Source organism: Piliocolobus tephrosceles, chromosome 1 (genome assembly GCF_002776525.5).
Source record: "Piliocolobus tephrosceles isolate RC106 chromosome 1, ASM277652v3, whole genome shotgun sequence".
NCBI lineage: Eukaryota > Metazoa > Chordata > Mammalia > Primates > Cercopithecidae > Piliocolobus > Piliocolobus tephrosceles.
In genome coordinates this window covers 178,066,965-178,088,076 of record NC_045434.1, presented here as the reverse complement: position 1 = coordinate 178,088,076, position 21,112 = coordinate 178,066,965, and the positions used below count along the sequence as shown (strand labels likewise).

The 21,112-nt window shown below is 50.1% G+C and overlaps 2 protein-coding genes across 14 annotated transcripts in view; one reads left to right on the top strand and one right to left on the bottom strand.

The window, feature by feature from the left end:
• The first annotated feature begins 266 nt into the window (after positions 1-266).
• On the top strand, positions 267-19,299 carry DMAP1 (DNA methyltransferase 1 associated protein 1). 3 transcript variants are annotated; one of them, XM_023221401.2, is made up of 11 exons: positions 267-656; positions 1,166-1,257; positions 1,521-1,716; positions 5,152-5,310; positions 5,426-5,593; positions 5,895-6,080; positions 6,243-6,314; positions 6,634-6,706; positions 6,847-7,139; positions 7,389-7,480; positions 19,281-19,299. In XM_023221401.2, exons 1-10 carry the CDS (start codon positions 552-554, stop codon positions 7,446-7,448), a joined length of 1,404 nt encoding a protein of 467 aa, XP_023077169.1. In that variant the 5' UTR covers positions 267-551; the 3' UTR covers positions 7,449-7,480; positions 19,281-19,299. The 3 variants fall into 3 exon arrangements, with proteins under 3 accessions (XP_023077169.1, XP_023077170.1, XP_023077168.1); XM_023221402.1 differs by lacking the exon at positions 19,281-19,299 and having other exon boundaries at positions 5,182-5,310; positions 7,389-7,508; XM_023221400.2 differs by lacking the exon at positions 19,281-19,299 and having other exon boundaries at positions 7,389-7,508.
• ERI3 (ERI1 exoribonuclease family member 3) overlaps positions 7,921-21,112 on the bottom strand; it is a 134,845-nt gene continuing 121,653 nt past the window's right edge. For all 11 annotated transcript variants that reach the window (XM_023221408.2, XM_026455729.1, XM_023221410.2 and 8 more), the window contains one exon: positions 7,921-8,474. Coding sequence is in view for 6 of the 11 variants with exons in the window: in XM_026455729.1 (XP_026311514.1) it covers positions 8,392-8,474 (83 nt within the window). In the remaining 5 variants the exon portion in view is untranslated. The remainder of the gene's footprint in view (positions 8,475-21,112) is intronic.

Here is a 21,112-nt window from a genome sequence, read left to right as displayed (position 1 = left end):
GGCCCAGAGAAATTAAGTTACTTCTTAAAGTCACAAAGTTCTGGTATCTCTTTTCATTGCCTGAGATGCAACGGAGCATCGTAGAGGGAAAATGCCAGAAAGCAGGCAGTGCACCAATGAGAACAGGCTCGCGGGAGAACCAAACGGTGGCAAGCTCAGCACGGCCAGTAGCTTTCACCCTCGGTTGCCAGTCGGCTCCGTTTCCTACAACACCGACCGGAAGCGTTTCTGTCGACCGCGTTTCGAATGAGCACCGCCGGAAGTTTCTCTCGCGGCTTTGCGGGGACGGGGGAGTGGTAGTGGGGGCTGCAGCCGCTGGACACGGGTGCGGAGGTTCGAGGGCCCAGGTGGCTGAAGGGGCCGTTAGGAACATCCAAGCGGTGGGACACAGGCAGAACCCCGACCTGACCTGGACCACCCTCGTCCTCTTGGCCCGCCTCTTCACCTCGCCTCCGCTTGGCTCTGGATTGGCCCCGCCCCCTGACCTGAGCCTGGTCCTCCCTCAGGCAGTGACCCTTGACCTCCGGTGGCTCCCCCATCTCTCAGGCGCGATGGCTACGGGCGCGGATGTACGGGACATTCTAGAACTCGGGGGTCCAGAAGGGGATGCAGCCTCTGGGACCATCAGCAAGAAGGACATTATCAACCCGGACAAGGTAGCAGGGGCACCTGAAAGCATTGGCTAGGGGAGAGTAGGGGAGTGAAGATGGGGAGGAGTGACAACAGAAGAGAGATGGGGCAAGGGATGGGTGCTACGCTTACAGTGAGTTGGGCGATAAAAGGGGTGACATAACAGGACACAGAATGTGTGTCATCCTTGATGGGAGGGAGGAGGTGGGACGTCGTGGGAGACGGTGGGACCAAGAGGGTATGACACCTCTGAGAGACGAGAGGACCAGGCAAGTGTGATTTTTGCTGCAAGATATTGTTGGGGAGAAATCAAGACGTTGTAACAGTCTGAGAGTTGGTGGAATGGGGAGGGGACTGCCCTGATTTTGGGGTAGGGTGGTGTCCCTGGGAGTGGGGTTTCTGTGCCTTTACAGTGTGTCAGTTTGCCTGTCATTGACCCTGTAGGTGCTGGTTTTTTCTGGGATTGAGCTGGACTAAAGAATTTTCAGGAAAGGGAGTCTAGGCTGTGGTTCCTTTCTGTGGTTTCCTTCCTCAGAAAAAATCCAAGAAGTCCTCTGAGACATTGACTTTCAAGAGGCCGGAGGGCATGCACCGGGAAGTCTATGCCTTGCTCTACTCTGACAAGAAGCAAGTATTGGAATCCCAAGTCCCCCAGGTTTTGGCCCCTGATTCACCTGCCATGCCCCTAACTCCCTAGTTTTTCTCTTCCAATTCTCTCCTCCCCAGCCAGGGCTCCTGCTTGCTTAGCAGGATGCAGGAGGACCAGAAATCTGTTGCTCCAGGTCATGACTTTCTTGCTATAGGGCAGGGTAGATCAGCTCCCTGGGACACAAATCTCTCTAACACACCTTCTGATTCTAACCTCCCATCTCCCTAAACCTCACTGCCAGGGATGCACCCCCACTGCTACCCAGTGACACTGGTCAGGGATACCGTACAGTGAAGGCCAAGTTGGGCTCCAAGAAGGTGCGGCCTTGGAAGTGGATGCCATTCACCAACCCAGCCCGCAAGGACGGAGCAATGTTCTTCCACTGGCGACGTGCAGCGGAGGAGGGCAAGGACTATCCCTTTGCCAGGTTCAATAAGGTGAGTTACCTTCATTCGGACACAGGCCAAGGTTGCCCTCCCACTTTGAGCCATTTGTGCAAGCTCTCCATTCTGCTAGGGTTGGCTCCAGGGGCATGCTCATGCCCAACTGTGATCACCCACTCAGTCCTCGTGGCAAATGCATGCAGAGTAGGACTCCATGGGTCTTTTCTGCCCAGGGGATCCTGTTCTTTCCCGGACCTGCTCTGGTTTTTCATGGCTTTTCTTGGTCTTTCAAATGTTGCTGTTCCTCAGAGCTGTATCCTGGGTACTCTACTCTTCTTGCTCTATACTTTCTTAGTATGAACCCTGTGGCTTCAGTTACCCTCTCTACACGTCACCAATCCAGAGCAGTGGTTCCTTCACATCCAGTCATTTACTATCTCTTTCTGAATGCCCCACAGGTACCTTACATCAGATAGGTACCCTGAACAGAACTCATCATGTTCCCTCTGTCAGTCCCAAACCTGTTCCCCATCTTAGTGAATGGCACCATCTTCCACCCAGTTGCCCAAACCAAAAACTTGGGGGATCGTCCTTGACTTAGTCTTCTCCCTTAGTGCTCACAATATTTAAATCAATAGCAGGACAAAGAAGGTAGGGAAAACAAACATGTAAGGAAATAGATTGAAGTCTTTCAAATAAGAGCCATCAATAACATGAACCAGGATTTGAATGGGTATGAAGTGAGATAAAGAGTGAAGTTGTAGGTGTGTGGCGGGGGTCCTATCTTAGGATGGTCAGGGAGGGCCTCTCAGAATGCGCACAGCATTTGAGCTAGATGCCAGTGACACATCTATTTAATTGAGTCCTGTTGATTCTTTTTCCATAATAAATCACATCTCTGACTATATTCTTCATCCCCTATGCCAGCCCCCTAGTCCAAGCTGAGTTATCTCTGGTCTAGATTACTGTAGCTCAGCAGAGCAGGACCTTCCCAGACTCACCCAGCCAGTGAGAGGCAGAGCTAGATTGGGCGAGGTTTCCTAGTCCATTACTTAAGTCACTGCACAGTGTGGCCTCACAGCTGCTGCAGCCTGGAATAGCCTAGACTTATAGCCTGAAAGCCTCATTTACCTCTTCTCTAACCAATCTTTGTCCCCAGGCTGGAGTGTCACTTGTTATGTTCTGTGTATCAAACTTCCCACATGGTACCAAAATTATTCTTTCAGCTGTAGTATGAGCTCTGAGAGGCTAAAACCCCTGCCTGTCATATGCAGCACTGTGTCTCCAGCATAGGTATTGCAAGCCCATGGTAAATATTTGTTGAATGAATGAAAAAATGTCTTCCTGACTTGACTATGAGCTACTTGAGAGGACTGGCTGCACAGTTCCTGAGGGTTTCTTTTTTTTTTTCTTCTTCTTCTTCTTTGAGACAGGGTCTCTTTTTGTCGGCCAGGCTGGAGTACAGTGGTGTGATCTCAGCTCACTGCATCCTCCACCTCCAGGGCTCAAGTGATCCTCCCACCTCAGCCTCCCAAGTAGCTGGGACCACTGGCATGTACCAAAATGCCTGGCTAATTTTTGTGTTTTTTTTTAGAGACCGGGTTTCACCATGTTTCCCAGGCTGGTCTCAAACTCTTGGGCTCAAGCGATCTGCCCACCTCAGCCTCCCAAAGTGTTGGGATTACAGGCGTGAGCCACCGCAGCTGGTCCTGAGTTGTTGGTTTGTTTTTTAGTTAAATTGAATTAAAATGCATAGGAGAAATAAGTAACCAAACCTGGCAAACCAGAGAGACTTCCCAGAGGAGATGATGCCTGAGAGCTTGAAAGGTTGAGAAAGTTATCTAGGTAGAAGGAATGTGGAAGTGGAAGGCATTTCAGGCAAGAGCAGAGGTCAAGGGGGAAGTCTGCTATGTTCTAGAAACTGCTAGTCATTTGGCTGCAATTTAGGGTTCATGAGGGACAGTGGCTGTGGGAGGAGGCCAGGTCATTTATTTGCGTGTTCATTAATTGACTTGGTAGACACTGATACGTACAGTGTGCTGAGTCCTAAAGGTGGGAGATGAACTGGACAACCCTTGTTCTTGAGGAGTTTGTGAATTATCTAGAAGATGCTTTATCTTAGATGAAGAGCCTCTGAGGATTTTAATAAGGGATAATTGGGGGTAATGATAAGATACATATTCTGGAACACTAGGACAGTGTGTCTCAAATCATCTGTGGTGAAGGACATTTTTCTGTTTTTATTTCCAATCCATCAGAGACTGATAAAGATAATAAAATTATAAAGACAAAATACAAGTCCATGTTTCCTCATATTAGATTCAACAGCATACAATTACTGTAAAATTGTTAGGTAGTTTTTTAGTGTCTACTTTCAGTTTCCATTCTCATGTAAACAGCACTTGGTTTGCAGACTATCCTTTAAGTAGCACTGTTCAAAGAGATCACCTTAGCTGCAGATGGAGAATTGATTGGAGGAGGACTGAGTGAGGGCAGAGATCAGCAGGGAGGCTATTTCTCTGATCCAGCCAAGTGACAGCAGGTAGGCTGGACTGGGAAGTGGCAACAGAGACAGAAATTTTGGAGGTAAAAGCCACAGATTTGGTCAAGGGGAGTTGGGAGTCAAGGGGAAAGATAGGAATTAAGATGCCTCCCAGGTTTCTGGCTTGAGCAGCTGGGTTGGGTGATGGTGATACTGACTGAAATCTGGACTGGAGAAGATAATGTTTGAGGGAGGGCCAAGAGTTCAGTACTGAGATAAGTTTGAGGTACATGGGGGACCTCCAGTAGGAGATGTCCAAAAGGCGACCAGTTTTGGAGCTGGTTGTGGTCTTTAACTGAGAAGAGAGACTTTCCTGATCTAGTCTAGCATTGACTTCTTCCTGGGGTCTCTGACAGACCCAGTTGGTGGTAGTGCTGTTTGTCTCTGGGGGAGGTCTGTAGGATTGTGGGTATGGGAGAAGGGAGGAAGGGGCATTGGCAGGGCTGCCTATGTTGGGAGTAGGACTCAGGCCCAGCTTCTGTAGAGATGCCTGACCTTGGCGAACTCTGGGGGAGCAGCAAGTCCCACTGTCCCCACTGGGTGGCAGTAGTGCTTCAGACAAGAGTTATATGGACTAGGGGCTGCTGGGCCTTTCTCCAGGTAATTAGCCATCTGTCCTACTCCAGAGTTGACCTTTGGACTCCACAGAAGCACTTACATGTGGGCCCCTCACCTTAACCATGGGGGCAGGAGTGTGTGTCCCATGACTGAGGCTCTGGAGCTGGAGACAGTGAAGTTGCTCCTGGAATGAATCAGGGGGAGGCTACAGTCCCAAACCCTGCTAGGACCTCTAGTCAAGCAGACAGGTTCTTTCCTCACTCCACACTGCAGGGGCACAGGCCCAGGGGCTGGCAACAAACAGGAGGAGCTGTGGTCACTGGGGGCTGGAGCCTGCTAGACATGACATGATGTGGGCATGCCCCTACTGTGTCCCTCTGTGCCAGTAGACTGTGCAGGTGCCTGTGTACTCAGAGCAGGAGTACCAGCTTTATCTCCACGATGATGCTTGGACTAAGGCAGAAACTGACCACCTCTTTGACCTCAGCCGCCGCTTTGACCTGCGTTTTGTTGTTATCCATGACCGGTATGACCACCAGCAGTTCAAGGTGAGCCACTGTGCATTTGCATGTGTGCCCAGCTTCTGGGTCTAGCAGGCCCTTTTATGCCATCTCTTCCACATGCCCCTGAATGTTCATTCCTCTACCCTGTCTTGCTTCTCAGAAGCGTTCTGTGGAAGACCTGAAGGAGCGGTACTACCACATCTGTGCTAAGCTTGCTAACGTGCGGGCTGTGCCAGGCACAGACCTTAAGATACCAGTATTTGATGCTGGGCATGAACGACGGCGGAAGGAACAGCTTGAGCGTCTCTACAACCGGACCCCAGAGCAGGTTAGCCCAAGGCCATATACCTGTCCTCCATGCCCCAAACCCCTTGCCCATTGCCTCCATCCTCCGTACCCCTCAACTCCCACTCCCAGGTCCCCCTGCCTCCCACTGATACCCTATTAACTGCCCCAAGCCCATTCCTACCTCTCATGGGCCATCCCCCCTGCTTTTCATAGCCCTTCACCTCCCTCGTGATCCCTTACTTCTCAGATTCCCTCACAGACACCCCAGCACCCCATCACCTCCGTGTCTACCCTCACTCCTAGAAGTGCCCTCACACACTTTGCATCCCTCACTTTCCCAGGTGGCAGAGGAGGAGTACCTGCTACAGGAGCTGCGCAAGATCGAGGCCCGGAAGAAGGAACGGGAGAAACGCAGCCAGGACCTGCAGAAGCTGATCACAGCAGCAGACACCACTGCAGAGCAGCGGCGCACGGAACGCAAAGCCCCCAAGAAGAAGCTACCCCAGAAAAAGGAGGCTGAGAAGCCGGTGCGGAGGCTCAGCCAGCCCAGCTCAGGGTGGAAGGGTCACCTGGCACAAGGCCCCACCCCGAGTGGAGGATTCTGAGAGCACCCAGTGCTGATGGGGTGCTGGGACTAACCCTGGGCTCTCCCTGTGACACCTTGATCACCATAATGCCTTCTCCCCCAGGCTGTTCCTGAGACTGCAGGCATCAAGTTTCCAGACTTCAAGTCTGCAGGTGTCACACTGCGGAGCCAACGGGTACGTGAGTCACCTCCTTTAGCATGTTTGGGCCCTGGGCTCTGCTCTGGGCTCCATGTGGCCCAAACGCTGAAGGCAGGTGGGGATGGAGCGGTAGCAGAGATTGCTGCAGAGGTGGCCTTGCCAGGATTTCAATGATGTGGCCAGGCTAAGGTCACAGCTTTCACTGTATTCAGCTTCCTGGCTATTTCCTCTTCTGGCCCATAGTTAACCTCCTGTGTTACCGTCTCTTCCACACCTCTTTCCCACTGCCTTTTGTCCCCTTCATCCTAAGCCTCTTGTGGCTGGGAGAGGCTTAGCTTGCCAGCTTTCATTGCAGATGAAGCTGCCCAGCTCTGTGGGACAGAAGAAGATCAAGGCCCTGGAACAGATGCTGCTGGAGCTTGGTGTGGGTGAGTGTGGGGACTGGGTCCCACAGGGTGTACCCACCTGAGGCTGTGGATAAAGGCTGGGTAGGGGGAGGGGAGTTCACGTGGCTGGCCCTCTACCACACCTGGGCTCTGCCCCTGTGCTGCCCGCCACCTGCCTGCAGAGCTGAGCCCGACACCTACGGAGGAGCTGGTGCACATGTTCAACGAGCTGCGAAGTGACCTGGTGCTGCTGTACGAGCTCAAGCAGGCCTGTGCCAACTGCGAGTATGAGCTGCAAATGCTGCGGCACCGTCACGAGGCACTGGCCCGGGCAGGTGTGCTGGGGGGCCCTGCCACACCAGCATCAGGCCCAGGCCCAGCCTCTGCTGAGCCAGCAGTGACTGAACCAGGACTTGGCCCTGACCCCAAGGACGCCATCATTGATGTGGTGGGCGCACCCCTCACACCCAATTCGGTAAGAGCCTGGACAGGCTGGGAGGCCTGCCTCGGCCCTGCGAGTGAGCGCATGCACGTGGGTGTAGGGGCTCCTCTCCCTCTAGTGCCCGCAGCAGGGATGATCATCACTTCTGTGTGGGTCTGAGACTGAGGGGTAGGAGTGGGTTGACCAGTGGGTGTCTTTGTCCCTGAGCACGTGAAACACATGCACTAAGCCTGACTCAGGCCTTGGGGGTCACTGACCTCAATGCCTTCTGTGTGTCCTCAGAGAAAGCGACGGGAGTCGGCCTCCAGCTCATCTTCTGTGAAGAAAGCCAAGAAGCCGTGAGAGACCCCACGGGGTGTGGGCGACGCTGTTATGTAAATAGAGTTCCTAAGTTGGACCAGGCTGCTTCCTTTTCCTTTTCCTCACTTCTGATGCCCCTAGTGGGAAGGGTGGGCCAGGAGGGGACTGTCACAGCCACTCCACAGGGTGGCAGGGAGGTTTGCCTGTGTTCAGGCCCTTTGCAGCTCTCTGATCACTAACCACTATGAGTTTCACCCAAACTCCTGCACCTCAGAGCACCTGTGGTTTACACTCAAGATGGCTTTGCACACAGCCTGTACTGATAGTCCCCGCACTGCCGCAGTTGTGTGCATATTGAGTGAGGGTGTCACAGGTGCTGTAGTGACGGCCAGTCACACACGGATGGCCTTGTGCACAGAGGCAGTCTGGAGCATGCTCTACCTACCTTCACATCCTGACAGCTTTGGTGCAGCAGCAGCCTCACACACACAGACGGCTTTGCACACACACCCACTGCCTCGTTTCCCCGACTTTATTCAGTGGCACGTTCACAGCGGGGATGGGGGTAGACACAAGGTGGGGCCTGATCTGTCCTGGAGCCCTGGGGGCACCACACACCATGCACTATGGATGGGAGGGGGCACGGGGGGGGGGGCTTGGTGGCCCCACAGAAGCCTGTGTACCAGGGAGGAGGCGGTGAGTGCCTGGGTTCCCCTAGCCCAGGCCCGCAATGGGAGGGGCTAATACTGGGCTGAGATTGAGGGGTGGGGATGGGGGGCACAAAGTGTCTGCTCCAGAAGGGCCAAGTGGCCAAGCCCTTGCAAGGGCACAAGCCCACGCCAAGGGCACAAGCCCACAGGGCAGCTGGGGGACACTCTGGACGCAGAGCTATGCCACTCTCCCTCTTCCCCTCTGGTGAGGGAGGGGAGGATTCTGGGCTGGGCCAAACAGCTACCCTGTCCTGCCCCATCCTGTCCTCGGCCAATCAGAACGGCTTCGATGTCTGCTTGAAGATGAAGCCTCGATAGGCGAGTGTCTTCATGATGTTGGCAATGTTCTTGCAGTCGTCTAAAAAGGAGAGAAGACATTTAGATCGGCCCCAGATCCTTCCCCTCCATGCCCACAGGTGCTCTTACAAGGGCGGGGGTGGGAAGCAGGGTCAGATTCAGGAGCCACAGGCTTTAGAGAGGGTGGTCCCATCCCCCGGTGGCAGCATCCCTGGCTTCAGGTTGGGCTGGGTGATGCTGGGCCAGCAGGAAGCCTGGTCTCGATGCTTCTCAGTTCCATAATTCATGCTGGAAATTGGCCGGCATGTCCCGCCCCAGCCCCAGCGGTGATGTATGGGTGCCGTCGCAGTAAGAAAAAGGCAGAGTAAATGTGTAATTTCTCCCTTGACGGCCCCCGGCCGCTGGGCGATCCTTCTTGTTGCCGCCGCGTGGGGACGGCCCGTCCGCCACACTCCGTCTTCCCGCCACCCGCCTTGATGTCTCCATTTCATTACTGGGTGGCCATTCATCACACCCACGGCCAGGGTGACTTTGCCGGCACTTTCGTGTGTGTGGAAGATGTGACCCAGGCCATAATCACTAGTGACAAGGCACAAGGCTCGGCACTGCTAGCCCAGGGCCCTGGGAAACACACCTGCCCTGTGTCCTGGGCTTGTGTGCTCAAACAGCAACTTGCCTGGGCACCTGCTCCTGTGCAGCTCTGATAGGATGGGGAGGGTCCAGATTTGTGGTCCTCCTCCTAGCCTTGGCCATCAGCCCTCTACCAGACACTCCTGTATACGTCGGCGGAAGCCCTGCCTCTGTCCTAGTAGGCTCAAAGTGGGTGCTAGTCCCTTTTTGGGCCCTGTTTCTGCCCATACGTTGTGGAATATGTCTGCCTGTATTAGACTCTATCACAAACAGTTTCTCCAGTATTGGACTGCTTTCAGCAGTCCTAGAACCCTGGAGGCTGCAGGATCAGGCCTCTGGGGCCTCAGTATCATGGACATGGGCCAGGATTTGTTTCACCACTGCCACCACCAGCAGGAAGTGCACCTGCCCAGAAGTGCCCCTTATTCCACTAGAGGAAGCCTAGGAGAGAAGCAGCCTGAGTGCCTTGAGTTTTTCTATTCAGCTGCCCACACAGCCACCAACTCATTATCCCCTCACCTGCCTCTTCTCCCATCTCCCTTAGATGCTCCTGGGCCATAACCAGGGCCTCAGCCACCGCCAGCCTTCATAGGATCGATGCTGTGATTGTAGAAATATTGTACATCAATGTCATAATCAAGTGTGGGGGGTAGTAAGGTCAAGGTGGGGTCAGGAATTCTCTGCCTGTCAAGGCTCACCTTTGCCAGGACCTTAGCCTAGGAAGGGGACCCTCCAGCACTAGACAAGGGCAGTAGGAGGCGCAGTCTCTGGTCGGCCCACACCCTGCATCACTAGCCAGATCCTAGCTCTGCAGAGCCTGCTTTGGGCAGGCAAGTCAGACAGGGTCCTGTCTCGCAGAGCTCAGTGTGGATGTACCTGCAGTGGATGTGGGCATGGAGAGGTGACACCTTCCCCCAGGGACTCAGGAAGCCGTATGGGCTGGTCTGAGGCAGAACAGTGGGAAGACAGATGGGTGGGTAGTGGCGGCCATGGCAACTCCAGACGTGACCCATCCCCGTGGTTTATGGGCCGGACACGCACCCCGCTCAGCTGAGGCCCCATCATTTGTCTCTCTTAGTGTGTGCGCCTGTGCTGTGGGGGTAGAGGGTGGAGGAGGGAGGGGCTGTGCTAGGCAGTTGACAGGAAGGGGCCTAAGAGGGGGAGGGGTTAGGATGGGGCCCATGAGCTGTGGTGGTGCCAGTAGAGGGACTATGATAGGGTGATTTTCTTCCCAAATAAGTCTGGCCCTATCAGGGCACCTCCAATCCTTCCCGTCTCCTGTACCCTAGGGACCATGGCCGCTGTGCATATTAAGAATAAGTCCCCTCGTTATCTGCAATTACCCAGCGGCCACACACCTCATTTCTTCCAGCAGAAAAGAAAATTAGTTTTCTATTGACTTCATCTGGCTCCTCCCTCATTGCTGGACAGATCATTCAATTTGCTTCCCCTGGCCCAAGTGAATGTCCCAGCCCCAACCCCCAGGCCACCAGCCATCCAGTGGGCAAGCACTGATCTCCCACCTGTGCCTGGCCCTGTGCTGGGAGAGGGTCCCCATGTCCCAATCTCTGTCCTTGACCTCTTCCCCACTCTACACACTGGATGACTTCATCTAAATCGTGAGTTTAGGCTACCCCCTGAAGATCACCATCTCCAGCCTGGACAGCTCCTGGGCTCCACATCACATATTCCTGAACATCTCTTTCTAGATAAACCCTAAACGTCCAATCATGAGCTAATTTTCTCTCTAAGCTGCTTCTTACCCCTCAACCTGCTATGTTCTTCATCCCAGTGAATGGCACCATAATCCACCCAAAATGCCCAAAGAAGAAATCTGAGAGTCATGTTGCCACTTTGCCCTCTCCCTCACTCTCCAAATCTAATCAAGTATGAACTTCTGCAGATTTTCTCTTCTTATTCTCTGCCTAATCATCTTGGATTACAACAGCTGTCCTCTTTCTCCCTCAAATTCATTCTCTTACAGCCAAAGTGATTTTTCTTACATAAATCTGATCATGTTCTTCTTCCTTAAAGCCATTCAATGGCTCTCCTTGCCCTCAGTTTAAAGTCTACACTCTGTAATGTGTCTTAAAGACTCCACAAAAATTGATCCCTGCTATTTCTGGTCTCTGCCATGCTCAACCCTCAATCCCTGGACTCTTTTAAAGGACCCCCACTCACTGTTTTCTGAAAATGACAAAGTGGGTTTTGGAGACAGAAAGACGTTTCCAATCTAAACTTCACCCACTGGCTGCATAACACACAGCAAGGGCTTGGTGTCTCTAATACTTAGGTTCCTCTACTAGGGTGATAATGGCCTTGCTGTTATTGTGAGGACTGAACAAGGTGTTGCACCCATATCTTTGCACATGCTGTTCTTTATGCTTGGAATACCTCCTCTTTCTGAAGAAAAGGCAAGGACGCTAGTTTTCTGGAGGACCTAGTGGTGAGAAAGTGTATACAACTGATAGCACAGATGCCTGCTAGGGGCCGGCAGACTTGGTGAAACCAAATTGGCATTCACTCCAAATTCTGACTTCAGATCCTGTTTACTGGGTATTTCTGGAGTCTAACTTGTTGCAGTTGGCCCACTACAATAAAGAGAGACCAGGGAAAGGAAGAAATTTGCTCCAGTTCACCTAGCGTCAGTGGAATGGCAGCCATGGACTTCCAGCTCCAGGGTCTTTTTCCAGCCCTTGAAGCCTTGATAATTTTTTTTTTTTTTTTTTTTTTTTTTTTTTTTTTTTTTTTTTTTTTAAGTCTATGGCCCTACTAGAAAGTGCGGAAGCTTGGCAGAAGCACTAGAGACAGATCTGGGGCTTTTAATAGGCCAAAAATTCAGAGAGAGTGAGCAGCAGGGTGAGTCTGGTGGCAACATAGTCTCTTGGAAAGTTTTCTGCTTGAAGCTCTGGGGGCCACCTGGGTTAGCAGGCTTGCCTTCCAGCACCTCTCATTGAGCTACAGAGGCCAGCAAGAAGCTGCTGTAGGGTGGGAGTGGGGTGGCAGGGAGCACAGCCTTGCACCCACAATAGAGGCCTCCAAGAGTAGGTCTATCTCACCTTCAAATTCTAGAAGGCTAACCTTTGCTTTTGTTTCATTTTGTTTTGTTTTGAGACAGTCTCGCTCTGTCACCCAGGCTGGAGTGCAGTGGCGTGACCTCAGCTCACTGCAACCTCTGCCTCCAATTCTTGTACCTCGGCCTCCCAAAGGGCTGGGATTATAGGCGTGAGCACCTTTCTGGCCAGGCTAACCTGTTTTTATGTTTCTGCAGGATCATCAATTTGTGACAAGATGACCCTCTCCTCTTTTTTGGGGCATTAATATTCTCAGTGTTGGAAATACTTTTATATTGCCAGGACCATAATGTGAGGAGTGCAGCTGCATAAATCCCTGAGAGAAGATTAGTGGGGCTAGCACCTAACAAGGAAGGATAAGCTTGTTGGCTGGGCCCAAGGACAGTCAAATGTCTGCCTGACAAAGAATCTGCACACAGAAGAGTTGTTCAGATCACTTAGGACACCCAGAAAGAGCTCACAAAGGGCAAACAACCTGAGGCTGATATTCTCCATTAGTGGTACTTACCTGGGAACTGAGTGATAGTGGACAGGAAGCAGGGCCTGGGCTAGGGAGACCCTCAGGAGGAAGGGGACCCAAGAAGTGAGAAGTCCATTCATTCATGTACTCATTCATTCAGCAAACATGCACTGACACCTTCTGTATGTTCAGTGATCTTGTACCGTAATGCTTCTGAGGGATGTGCAAGACTCTGTAGCTCCCTGCCCTCAAGGAACTCAAAGACAGCCCTGTCAGGTGTGCAGTGCTATGAGAAAAGGATGCATGGAAAAGTAATCTAGTTCTGTTTGAGGATTAGGAAAAGACTCCAGAGTTGTTAAGCAGAGGTCTTAGGGGATGGGGGAGGGAGCTAGCCCTCCCAGTTAGGGTTGGGGTGAGGAAGGTGTTCTCAGCATAGGCACATTTATGGAGGTGAAATGTGGAGTGTCCAAAAAAAAAAATTAAGTTTATCAGATGGCCGTGGGGGGGGGGGGGATGAAGAATCAGAAGGGAGTGTCAAGAGATGAAGCTGGTGGTCAGTGACTGACTAAAGGGAATCCTGAAGAACCCAAATGCTAAACTAAGGAGCTTAAGATGTTAATATTCTGAGAATGATGGACATTAACATGTTTAAGGAGGGGAATGACAGTACCAGATCTGTGTTTCAGAATTATCATCCTAGATGTGAGGACAGGATTAGAAGGATTAACCCTGAAGGCAGACAGATCAATTAGCAGATTGTACTGTGGTCCAGACCAGAAATAATGGCCCAGAACTAGGCCAGTGGCAGTGGAAATAGAGAAGATCTATTGAAGATGTGGGGGAAGTGGATGGAGGTAAGAGAAATTTTAGGAAATAGAATGAGCAAGCCTTAATGGGGGGATTAGGATGGCAGAGGGAGAGCATCTAGGATCTCAGTGCCACTCACTGAGATAAGGCATACCAGGGAAGATGCAAATTTGGGGCAGTGATGAACTTAGCTTTGGATAAGTTAAGTCATATTCCTATGGGACATCTAAATTTGTCAGGCAGTTCTTTACGGTTTCTAGGCTAATGTCTTCTCTATCTCAGCATTATTAAACACACACACACACACAACTATCCTATGTTTTCTTCTAATACTTTCAGTTTTTTTATATTAACTTTTTAATCTGTCTGGAATTTATTTTTGTGTGTGGTAAGAAATAAAAACTCTTTTTTCCCCCGATAGCCAATTGTCCTACCACCACTGACTGAACTGTCTACACTTTCCCCATCCTTTTGAAATGACACCTCTATCATATATACAATTCCCATACATGTGTCTGTTGGAGGCAGGAGAGAATGTATGCGAAATGATCAAAGAAGCCAATCAAACTAGGGGAACAGGAGGGACAGTACGGTGACAAGCTGCTGATCTTATGGGACTAAGAGGCAGTGTGGCCTAAAGGAACATGCAGACACATCCTGAGGTCTGCTGAGTCTCCACAGGCCTCCTGCCTGCGGAATGCTTAGCTTGGTAACGCACTTTATTAGTGATCTTCAGGACATGGTGAGGAATGGGGCGAGAGTCCATGGAACAGGGACCAGCAGAGATAGGGTAGGGTAGTTGGGAGGGGGTATGGAAAACAGTGCAAGGAGTAGGAACCATGCATGGTAAGGGTGACAGAGCAGGATCCCTGGGTGTGTCCACATTCTAGAACCTCAACTATGGCCATATCTGTCTGTCTAGACATCCTGGCAGCAGTAATGGCCTAGGTCTGCTTGACACAGGACTGCCAGATTAAATGCAGCCCCAGCTCCATACAGGACATAATTTTTTTTTTTAATACTAAAAATTATTTATCTGAAATTCAAATTTAGTATCCTGTATTATTTGTAACCCTGTATTATCTATCTGGCAACTCTGTGATGGGGACCCAACAGCTGGGTGCAGTTTAAGGTTTAGCATCAAATGTTAGCTTAGAAGGAAGATGGAGGCCAAGACAGTGAGTTTAGGACTGACACAGCAGACAGCCCCAGTATATCCTGCTTCTGGGTTTGAATCCAAACTCCACCACTCAGTAACCACGTGAACTTGAGCAAGTTCCTAAATTCGATTTAACTTCTCTTTGTTTTGGTTTCTTCTTCTCTAAAATGGGAATAATAATAATTATAGCAATAACTTCCCTCAAAGTGTTGTTTTTTTTTTGAGACGGAGTCTGGCTCTGTCGCCCAGGCTGGAGTGCAGTGGCCGGATCTCAGCTCACTGCAAGCTCCGCCTCCCAGGTTCACGCCATTCTCCTGCCTCAGCCTCCCAAGTAGCTGGGACTACAGGCGCCTGCCACCACGCCCGGCTAATTTTTTGTATTTTTAGTAGAGACGGGGTTTCACCGTATTGGCGAGGATGGTCTCGATCTCCTGACCTCGTGATCCGCCCGTCTCGGCCTCCCAAAGTGCTGGGATTACAGGCGTGAGCCACCGCACCCGGCCCTCAAAGTGTTGTTAAAAAGATGAAATGAGTTATTTGTGAAGTGCTTAAAACAGTAGCTCAGTTAGTTATTATTTTTGTAATTCCAATAACATCTAAAAAGAATGTTATTCCAACAATAATATCCTGATATCCCCACCCCCCCTTGTCTCAGACATGGCCTACACAGTCCCGAGCCCCCATTCACGGCCACCTTGGCCCACCTGACACACTTCCTAGACACACTCCCTTCTCCCCACAGCCATGGCTCCCATAGCTTCCTCCCCTTCCCCCAGACAGGGTCCTTATAGCCTCCACTCCAAAGTGACCCCTTTCAGCCCCTCCCCTCAGCCCCCTCCACCCCACCGAGGTGCCTGGAGGTGCCACAGGCTGATGGTGAAGGATGACAATGGTTCCACAATAAGGGGAAAAGGCAATTTCATCTTGATTAGCAGGCGATTTCTCTCACCGTAATAAGCGCGCTCCAAATAATTAGCGTGTTTTACGTAATAATGAAATTACAGAAATGCAGTCCACTTATTCAAACAACTCACCATTACCATATTTTTAAATATTAGACTTAATTAGAGTTTATCACTTCAGAGAAGTATGCGGACCGAAGATGTTTTTAAAAAAATCCTCATAAAGTGTTTATTAAGCGCTGGTAAAGCTGGGATAATGATGTGTTTGGAAATTAAGGCAATCAAACACTTACCGCCGCTCCTGGAGGCCAGGCATGGAAATGAGGCCATTACACGCCCATTACCCGCCAGCTCACAGCCACTTGGGGGCAGTGGGGTTGGGGGGGGATGTGCCTGGCCGGGAGGGCACGGTGCCCGGAAACCCCTTTGCTAGCATCCCAGAACTGCCTGACCAGTAAGCACAGCATCAAACCCCTTATGTCACTTACAGTGCATTTGGCCACCAGGAACTCAACTCAGATTTGGCCAAGGGACAGGACTGGTCCCAAATGCCAAAGATGATACCCAAAACCAACCCTTATCCAGACTCCCAGGCTTGGCAGGACATGTCAGCTTCATTCAAACCCCAATACAGAATGAGGACAGAAACCACACTGGGTAGCCAGGGAGGTCCACATGAAGAGGTGGAGGGAGGATCTCACCTGCTGGCTCCAGCCCTGCAGAGGAAGCTACAGGCCCAGACCAGGTGACCACTCCCAAGTCTCGGCCACACAGGAGGAGGTAGCTGGAGTGATGGGAAGAAACTGAGAAATTGTGCTGTGAGCCAAAGAGGCAGAAGAGTCAGGCGCCAGGCTCAAGACAGACATGGGGCCAGAACCTGGATCAGGGAAAGCAGGCAAGAACGGTGGCAGGGAGAGTGGCTGGTGGCTCTGGGCCCCATTTATCCCGGTGAATAACTAATTCTAGAATTTATAGTGCTGGGTTTTTGTTCTGTGGCCATTTATATCTGCGAGGGAAGGAAATGAAGAGGCAGCACGGACGCCACATCTTTCTGTGTTATTGCTTGTCTGCCATTTGCAAATCATTATTAATTGTGGGCCCTGGTGGCAGGCTGGGTGGGGGCCGGGCTGGGTACATCCACATAGCTCTTCATCAAGGACCCCAGCCGCTGCCCCAGAGAGCCAATTACCCCGCCCTGATTGGGATCAGATAAAGAGGGAATTTTTACAAATTAGGGAATAAATAGAATTTCCACACAGGGCGCGGGCAGGACCTGAGAGGCTATAATGAAAAACCATCCGTCACCATCAGTGCGGCCTGGGCACGCAGCCCCGGCACTCCCTCCCGGCTCGCCCTAATGCTCAGGGGCCTGGGCGTACAGGTCTAAGGACACCCCCAACCCTTCCAAGGCCTGGAAGCGGGAGCGAAGTTCTCAGGGGGTGCATACACCCTTTGGGCTGAAAATGCTTGGGCCCTAGCTCTGGCCTGGCCCTAATGCTGCCTCTTCCTTTCCCTACCTCTCCCTTCCTCAGGCTCTTAGGAAGGAGGAGACTGAGGCAGTCCTGAGAAAGACCAGAGTTGGGGCCCATAGGGCAAAGACCACATCCATGTCCCCACAGCCATGGCAACCCTAGGGCAGAACCCCAGCCCCATGGACCACTCACTCAACTCCCATTAGCGCTCCTCCCCTTGGATCATTAAATATGTATATCTTATTACACGCCTTGTTAGAGTATCGAGCTCTATTGACTGATGATAAATCCTGAGCCTCGTCCTGGCCATAAATTTATCTGGAGATGATGAAGACTCAATAATCTAGTCAGGCAGATAATATCATCGGGCCTTAAAAAAGATCATTACATTATATGTCAGAATTAAAAGTGAAATACGCCGTAGTAACAGGGCGGCTGCTCTGGCCATTACAGAGGATGCCCACCTCCCCCAACTCAATCCCAGCCAAGGCCCCATCCAGGTAGAGGGGCCAGGAAGCCTCACCTTCCTCCTGGTCTGGGATGCCACAACTAGAAGTGCCAAGTTATAGCCAGATCTCCTACGGCCAAGTAAAGGGAACCCACACAGGGAGGGGTTGGCTACTGAGAACAGCTGAGCTGATCTGCCATACCTGGCAGCTTCATCAGTCTTCTGGGCCCTGTAGTGGTTCCAACAGGAATGTGTCAGGGCCTTACCCTCTTCCAGAATGGCCTGAACTACCAGGACAGATTCCTTGTAAAATGAGGATACTGAGATACAGAGAGGTTATGCCACTTGCCTGTACTGCCCCAGGTAGCTGGAAAGTACCAGGACCTGTGACCCGGCTCCAGACCCATGTACCAGCAGACTATCTGGAGACTTTCTTGTGAGCACGTGCTATCAATCCAGACCATGGCCACCTCCCTCCCAAGAGACCTGTCTGCCATAACCTCAGTATCCTGACCTTTTGAGAAATCTTGTTGCCAGCCTCTTCATTCTTTGACTTTAGCACTAATGGCCTTCTCCATTGGATCTAATTTCCACCCATTTTCACAGTAACACACTCAACCTTTTAAACATCCTACTACTCTTCCTTTGAAATATTAAATCCAAATATCCCTGGTTTCTGACAATAACAAGGTTGTTATCCAAGTGCTTGGAGACCAGGAGTGTTCTGAATTTTGGATTTTTTTCAGATTGTGCAATATTTGCATATACATGAGATATCTTGGGGATGTGGACCCAAGTCTAAACACAGAATTCATTTATGTTTCTTCTATACTTTATGCACATACCCCGAAGGTAATTTTATATAATCGTTTATAGAATTTTGTGCATAAAACAGAGTTTTGATGGCGACCCATCACATGAGGTCAGGTGTGGAATTTTCCACTTATGGTGTCATGCTGGCAGTCAAAAAGTTTCGAATTTTGGAGCATTCTGGATTTGGGATTTTCAGATTAGTGATGCCTAACCTGTCTGTATACTTTTTTTTTTTTTCACTCACTGAAACCTTAAAATTTATACCCTTACTCTCTCCATATGTATTGTCTCTCCTGTATTCACATTTTTCCTTGCCCACTTCTTTTTCTTTGAATTAGAATGTTACTCTGTCACCCAGGCAGGAGTGCAGTGGCTTGGTCATAGCTCACTGCAGTCTCGGCCTCCTGGGGTCAAGCAGTCCTCCTGCATCAGCCTCCCGAGCAGCTGGAACAAGTATGCTACCATGCCTGGCTAATTTTTTTTTTTTTTTTTTTTTTTTTTTTGGTAGATATGGAGTCTTGCTATGTTACCAAGGCTGGTTCCACCTTCTCCAGCCTCCCAAAGTGCTGGGATTATAGACATGAGCCACTGGGCCTGGCCCTTGTTCACTTTTGATGATGTTCCCAAGAGCGACCACCTTCTGCCCTGTTGGCAGAGCCCACTACTTCAAGTAATCAGAATTAATCCTCTGTGGTCTGAGTCATTTTTGGTGACCCGTTCTCCCTTGCCAGTCATTGACATAGGGATGGGCATGTGTTCTGGCTACTGAGACGTGAGGGTAAGTTTGCTGAAAGGCCTTCAAGGAAAATTTCTTCTCTCTTATGAAGACAAGCATGAGGGAAAAATAGTCCTTTATATTCTGCTGGATGTTTTTGGACCTGCACATAATGTCTGGGACTGCAGACTCCCTTGAGGGGAGTTAGCCTATGAAGACCATGCTGAAGATGAAAGAAAAATGGAAACAAATCTGGGTCCCTGATAACATTGCTGAGATGCTGAATTAACCAATCTTAGGATCACCTTACTGCCGAATTTCTTTTGTGAGATAATAAATCCCCTTATTGTTTTAGATATTTAAAATTGGGGTTTCTTTTTCTTGCAGCTGAAAGTACACTAACTGATACAGAATGTAAAGGCAGGAAGGAGAATGACATAAGGAATGGACCTTACAACACAGAACTCACTGAATAAAGGAGGCAGGCCGAAGGACAAAGAGGACGCTGCTATTTCAGGCTGGGAAGTTGGTAACCCTTTTTTTCTTTTGCTCTCTTGAAACATTTGATCAAATTGTTTTTAGCTGTATCTCAGGACACAGGCTATGTTAGGAAAAAGGCTAAAAGAATCAAGTTTAGACTAAAACCCCAGTGAAAAGAGAGAGGGAAGAAATACAGCTTTACTAAGAAAGGCATTCTATGAGTATGGCTTGCAATATAAGTTGACTAATCGCCCCTCAGTTCCACAAAGTCATCAGACTCTTTAGGCTTCTTTCTTTCTGCCCTGCCATTCTCGGCATGTGGTTTCCAATCCTCAGACTGTTTCATAGTCCAAAACAGCTGCTGGAGCTCCAACCATCAAATCCATATTCCAGGAAAAAGAAAGGGGGAAGGTGGGAAAAGGCAAGAATAGCGTATTTCCCAGCTGAGTTGTTTCCCTTTTAGGTATCATCCCTGGAAGTCCCAGACAACACACTTCCTTTTGTTTCACCAGCCAGAGCTCAGAGACATGGCTGTACTTGGCTGTGTGGAAAACTAAAAAAGTAGTCTTTTAACTAGGTACACACTGATTATTATACAGGGGTTCTATAATTATACAGGGGTTCTATTTAGTGAAAAAGAAGGGAAAAGTCATAGTTTCTGTCCTAGCAACATAACTGACATGTCTGCCTTTGGAGCCTGGATTGCACAGTCCATTACTTTTCAGTCTTTTTCTTGCCAATCCTCAACTCTCTTATTCCCTTTTCCTTGTCACCCTTGCCTGGAAAAACCCAAAATCTGCCTTCTCTGTGCCTGCCACCTGGAGCGTGTGACTAGAGAAAATCCCAACCATATAGACTAGTGCCACTTACAAAATCAGAGTCATCAGCCTCAGTTGGGTATATAAAACTGCCCAGCCAATCTCCAGTGTTCCTGATCAGTGTGCACTCTCTCTCCCTTCAGCCCTAGTGACAATTTCAAGTTTCTCTCCTTTCCACAAATCTCAAATCCCCTGCCCTCAATATCACCACAAACCTCTCACCCATACAAACAATCTTATCTTCTACTTCACAGGAGCCACATAGATGCCACTCTTATGAGTCTGCCGCAGTCCTCTCATCCTGTCACAAGACAGGGCCAAGCCTGATGTCACTTTTTTTTTTTTTTTTTTTTTTGAGATGGAGTCTCGCTCTATTGCCCAGGCTGGAGTGCAATGGTGTGGTCTCGGCTCACTGCAACCTCTGCCTCCCAGGTTCAAGCGATTCTCCTGCCTCAGCCTCCAGAGTAGCTGGGACTATAGGCTCTTGCCACCACGCCCTGCTAATTGCCTGATGTCACTTTCTAAGCCCATCCCTCCACTCCACCTGGGTAGGGTCCAACCCAGAATCCAGGCCTTTTCAGGGTCCTTACATTATTGAGTACTCCTATTTCCACTGATACAGCTTCACTTTTTTCTTCCGCATTGGCTCCTTCACATAAGCATGTAAATATATTAATTCTCTCCCATCTTGGGAGTAAACAAGTCTCCCTTTAACTCCCTTTTCCATTTAGCTAGTACCCAATCTCTCCTCCCTTTTAGAGGCAAACTTCAGAGCTGTTTACACTCAGTATCTTATTTCCTCATCTCCCGCCTTGCAATCTGATCACTGCTTTACCAACACTGCTTTCTCTAATGATCCCTATGACTCATGAGGATGAAGCTTTTCAGGTTTTGATTGATAGACAATTGGTGAACAGTTCA